General features: G+C 29.7%; 2 protein-coding genes across 2 annotated transcripts in view; one reads left to right on the top strand and one right to left on the bottom strand.

The window, feature by feature from the left end:
* The window catches only part of LOC108571093 (ras-related protein Rac1), a 1,619-nt gene extending 598 nt beyond the window's left edge, over positions 1–1,021 (top strand). The window contains exons 2-3 of the mRNA XM_017933067.1: positions 74–461; positions 569–1,021. Of these exons, the coding sequence (XP_017788556.1) occupies positions 74–461; positions 569–724 (544 nt within the window). The 3' untranslated portion in view covers positions 725–1,021. The remainder of the gene's footprint in view (positions 1–73; positions 462–568) is intronic.
* A 790-nt stretch (positions 1,022–1,811) lies between these two features.
* On the bottom strand, positions 1,812–4,714 carry LOC108571113 (exocyst complex component 7). The gene is made up of 6 exons (XM_017933088.1): positions 4,483–4,714; positions 3,825–4,363; positions 3,197–3,748; positions 2,888–3,122; positions 2,352–2,621; positions 1,812–2,107 (listed from the first exon to the last, which is right to left on the bottom strand). The coding sequence occupies exons 1-6, from the start codon at positions 4,712–4,714 to the stop codon at positions 1,836–1,838; spliced, it is 2,100 nt and encodes a 699-aa protein (XP_017788577.1). The 3' UTR covers positions 1,812–1,835.
* Positions 4,715–5,178: the final 464 nt, after the last annotated feature.

Genomic DNA, 5,178 nt, shown 5'->3' with positions numbered 1-5,178 from the left:
CCTTTTTCTTTTAAGATCATAATACATTTGTGTATAATCAATTTAATTATCTTTAATTGGTTAATTTCTACAGAGCAGTAGGTAAAACATGCCTCCTCATAAGCTACACTACCAATGCTTTTCCTGGGGAATATATCCCAACTGTATTTGACAATTATTCTGCAAATGTTATGGTGGATGGTAAACCAATAAATCTTGGTTTATGGGATACTGCGGGTCAAGAAGATTATGACAGATTAAGACCACTATCTTACCCTCAGACAGATGTATTTCTGATCTGCTTTTCTCTTGTTAACCCGGCCAGCTTTGAAAATGTCCGTGCTAAATGGTATCCAGAGGTGCGTCATCATTGTCCAGCTACTCCGATTATTTTAGTAGGGACTAAATTAGATTTGCGTGAAGACAAGGAAACAATTGAACGATTAAAAGATAAAAAACTGGCACCTATTACATATCCTCAGGCATGTATTTGTTTAATTTATTAATTATACACTTATCTGTACACTATATTACATAATATACTTTACACTGTATTAGTTTTACAAATTTTACATTAAATTATGTTTAGGGTTTGTCTATGGCAAAAGAGATTGGTGCTGTGAAATATCTAGAATGTTCAGCTCTAACTCAAAAAGGGTTAAAAACAGTATTTGATGAAGCAATTCGTGCAGTATTGTGTCCTGTTCTTCAAGTGAAACCAAAACGCAGATGTTTCCTTCTATAATATTAAATGTCCAACGACGGTGGAGCATGTGCAAATGTACTACCCCTCCTCCGATCGGACTTGATTGCAGCAGGACATCTAACTTTGATTAAAAACCCCATTGTACGGTCCATCTCTCTACAAGCATCTGCCATAAAAGCGCACAAATCAATTTGTATAATGCGTATGGAAAGATAAAAGAGAAAATATACGCAATTTAAGTGTTTTGGACATTAGCTGAATGTTCTAATGAGAGGAAGGAAGCCAAATGAAAGCTGAACTGATAATGTACAGTATATTAAAGTGTGTTATTAATATTAATTATTACATACGAATTATAAGAAATTAAACATTATGTATGTGCGTTTGTATACGCACTAGATACTAATCAATTTAATAGAAGAAGTAAACCATTTTTTGTAAATTTGCATTGTATATTTTAGATAAAAAATATTTAATCGTATTTTAAATTCTTTGGTATACAAAAAGACTAACATAACAAAAATATTTAGATAAAAGATACTTAATTTTGAAATTTGCTTTCACTACTCTAATTCTTGCGATATTTTTTATAACAATTACTCTTCTTACATTAGCTAATTTTTTTAAGTAATAATTTTAATTAAAACTAATTAACTATATATAAATCATATTACATTGTTCTTGTGTAGTAAATATACAATTGCAAATAACATAAAATGACTTTCACCTTTAACTAAATTGGTTGATATTACTATATACATACCACGGTATAAGATAAATGTATAAGTTTTAGAAATGAGCGATACAAGTGTGATTTCAATTCTCTGCCTCTACAGTGTTTTCATGTTGCTGCATTTTGCTGTAATTGATACGCACAACATGGTTAAAGAGATAAAATATCAGAGGTGGAGAAAATTAGTATGTGTGAGTGAATGTTTGAAAGAGTGCATACAAAAGCCAAGAGAGAAAGACAAAAGAAGGAATTATTCTATAGCAGATAATTGTACATAAATGGTAAAAGTTCAAACTGTATTCCTATCATGTGCAATCTATCCGGGGAACGGGGATTCAGTCCATAAAAAATATCATAGATACTGTAACTAAATATGCTTTATTAAATGGGTGTTTATTAAATTTTTCTATTTATTCATCATGCCGTTGTGTCAAAGAATGTACCAATTAATATGGATATTTGTTCAGGAGTATATTTTACATATTTAGCTGGATTCTTAGAAAATGATATTCCACGATATTTGTTGTGAAAATTAGTATAGAGAGGAACAATAGCTTGTTGAAGTTCTTTTCGTAATTCTTCTCGTAATCTAGCATCAGGTACTGAATAAGAACGTTGACATTTTGCAACTTCTTCTAGTTCCCTTGTGAATCCCAAAAATTTTTCTTTTAAAGTTTTTGCTCCTGGTTCTATGAAAATAATAAAAAATTAATTAATTAATTTTTTTTTTACATATTTTTCACTTAAATGTTATAATTCATTCACATATAACTGTCGTCATAGTTGTATTGAATAATTTCATGCATTTCGTTATATTATTACAGATATTTTTCTTTTAGTTAGAATTATTTGATACTATGTGCAAAATAAATAACATTGTAAAAATTTTTTATTTTATATTGCAAAATTTAAAAGAATTCCCAAACTACAAACCTGGTTCATCAAAAGGTTGTTCAAGATAAGTACGCGCTTTTGCGAAGGTAATGGAAACATAATTAGCTTTATCACGTAATAAAAGATCATGATATGCTTGTTCTGCACTAGGTTCTGCTAATAATAAGAGTTCCATTAAAGAACTACGACGTAAAGCATTTACAACATGATTATGATTATTTAAACGAAAAAGAGCTCGTAGTGCAATATCTGAATATGAAGTATCACTTTTACTTACAAGTACCAAATTTAATTGTGCTAATACTTTTTCTAAAATAAATAAAAATATTAATAAATTGTATAATTTTTTTACAGTGGATTTAACCCTTTGCATTTCAAGAGCATTTATGACAGCATCACAAAATTTTCTTGTAAAATTCAATATCTTAGTAGTTCAGAGTTTATTATTCTATTTTTAGATCTACTTGTCCTCCAAAACTTAAAAAGGAAATTTTTCAAATTACTTGAAGTTAACAATGTATTTATCGAAATCATAAAATACAAAGGGTTAAACAAAACGAAATAGTGATACTAACTAATATAAGTGCCTAGAACAATTTTGTACATGTTTTCTGTTTGTTTTATAGATGTGGTACCTTCCATATCAGCACTACGTCTTAAAACAGCTCCTGCTGTATCTGCATATTCTGCTAACTGCTCTAGAAAAACTAGAACATTACTTGTATTTTCTGCTACAGTACCATCTTTAGGTAAAATAGAATTAGATTCATTTCGAACACTTTCTGCAAAATCTTCCAATGCTTTCGCTCCCTATATTATTAAATTATACAGTGTATCATTTAAATAAAATTTGTATTTGAAAATTGTATTGTATTATAACATACAGTTATATTTAAAGTATTCAGCACAGAAGTGAATTTTGATCTAAGAGCATAATCGCAACCCTCAACAGTGCGCTCCAAATCTGGTTTTAATTCTCCAAGATGTTTCAAAATAGGAAAGATCACTAACACTGCTGAAAAATCACGCCGTACAATGCATCTTTTAGCACGAGTTGCTATACTTTCTCCATCATGAGCTACAAGATCCATAGCTTCACGTACAGTATCTTCTAATACTTGTGCTTGTAAAGTAGTAGGTAAAATTTTGGCAACCAATGATCGTTCTGCTTGCATAAGTTTATGAAGACCAACTGTTAATAATAAGTAGTTTTCCATTTCTTGTTCATCTGGTGCTGTATCCTCTACAGAATGTCCAGATAATTGAGGTGGTGGTTTCCTGGATGTAGTTAAAGACAACCCCAAACCGGTGGTTTGAGAAGCTTTTAACAGCATTCTGCTGGCTTTTTTCTCAAGAGCATGTTGTAATCTTCTAGAACCTCTTTTCCCACTAATTTCTTGGATTCCTAATGAGTGTCTATTAGCAAATTTTGTTTTCTGTAAAATTGTAGTAAACTATGTAGTAACTAATAAATATTTATAAAGAAAAAAAATCTTAACATAAAGTTCTTACTGGTAAAGGACTTCCTGCATGTGTACTACCACCACTAGCACTCCTTTGATGTTCTTTTAATAACTGTAAAGATCTTAAAACAATAGTAGAACGTACAGATGCATAAATTTTTACATGTTTACGATGTCCTCTCTCTTCCAGCCAAGCTGCAATTTTAAGTAAATCTCCTAGAATACTTTCTGGTAATTGACAAAGAGATTGTGGAGCATCCTCGCCACTAGTATCTTCATCTGAGCCAATTAAATCCAAAAGAACAATGGGAAGGATTGGTTTACTCTGTCTAGTTAAAATATCATGGAATTCTGCATATAAAGCATCTAAGCCAACAACAAATAAACTTGTTACATTTTCTAGCTCTACAGAGCTGGGATTATTTTTCTGAAAATAACGTTGAGCATTGTAAAGACGATTCATTCCTTCCAAAAATCTATCCAAGCCTCCAGATCCTGCTGGACCAGCTCGTACTGTTGCTTCCACTTCCTGACAAACTCCATAGTAACCAATTGCATGATCTAAAGCATTTAATGTCATTTCTATATCTGCAAAGAAAAAGAAATAAATAAAATAAAATTATGAAATGATAAACTAACATAATTTTGATGCAAAATAAAATAAGAATCTATTATTTAGAATTAATATATAAAAATGTGATATATACTTTGTTGCTGTGCTTGAAGATTTCCTGTTTCATTATAAACAGGAAGTATGGTACGTCGCAATGTAGCAAGACGTTGTTCTAAAGAAGACAAAATTCCCACAACATTATTCGTTAATTTCCTACTTCTTTCTTCTGCATCTTTCAGTGCTTCTAAAGAAGCAATCTCTGTTTCTAATTTACATTGTATTTCAAACCTTCGTTCAGAAGTATCTGCTTTTGCTGTATGCATCATTTTATCTAAAAATTATACAAAATATAATACATGTTACCAAAAAGTGTAAACTTTTAAAAAAATTAATATTATATTATTCCATACTTCTTATATATTTTAGAAATGAAAATACAATACAATGTTACTGTCAGAAATTGCATGTAATAGTTTATAAATATCACTGCATACTTTATTATTTTTATATACTTTGCTTTATTTACTTCATTTACTTTAGTTATACCATTACTTTTTATTTTTATAGCTGATTCATTTACTAAGTCTTACGATAATTGCAAATTAAAAATTATTTTATGTATTCACGAAGGATACAAAAAACTATAAGATCATAATCTAACTGTTGACATAGAAATGCCCTGCTCAAATGACAACTTTTGTTACTATAATTTTACAACCACAAAAAATATGGCTACAATATAATAAGATGAATTTTTTGTTTTAATTCATCTTATATATGACAACTAATA

Source organism: Habropoda laboriosa, unplaced genomic scaffold, assembly GCF_001263275.1.
Source record: "Habropoda laboriosa isolate 0110345459 unplaced genomic scaffold, ASM126327v1 scaffold106, whole genome shotgun sequence".
NCBI classification, from domain to species: Eukaryota; Metazoa; Arthropoda; class Insecta; order Hymenoptera; family Apidae; genus Habropoda; species Habropoda laboriosa.
Note: the sequence above shows the minus strand (reverse complement) of the source record. Positions and strands in the feature narration are given on the sequence as shown.

Excerpts from the sequence above, each read along its gene's own strand:
- LOC108571113 (XM_017933088.1), bottom strand. The coding sequence starts at position 4,714 with ATGATGCATACAGCAAAAGCAGATACTTCTGAACGAAGGTTTGAAATA. Across the intron at positions 3,123-3,196 it reads TGAATACTTTAAATATAACT|GGAGCGAAAGCATTGGAAGA; the intron begins GTATGTTATAAT and ends TTAATAATATAG. Across the intron at positions 2,622-2,887 it reads TGTTCTAGGCACTTATATTA|AAAAAGTATTAGCACAATTA; the intron begins GTTAGTATCACT and ends TATTTATTTTAG.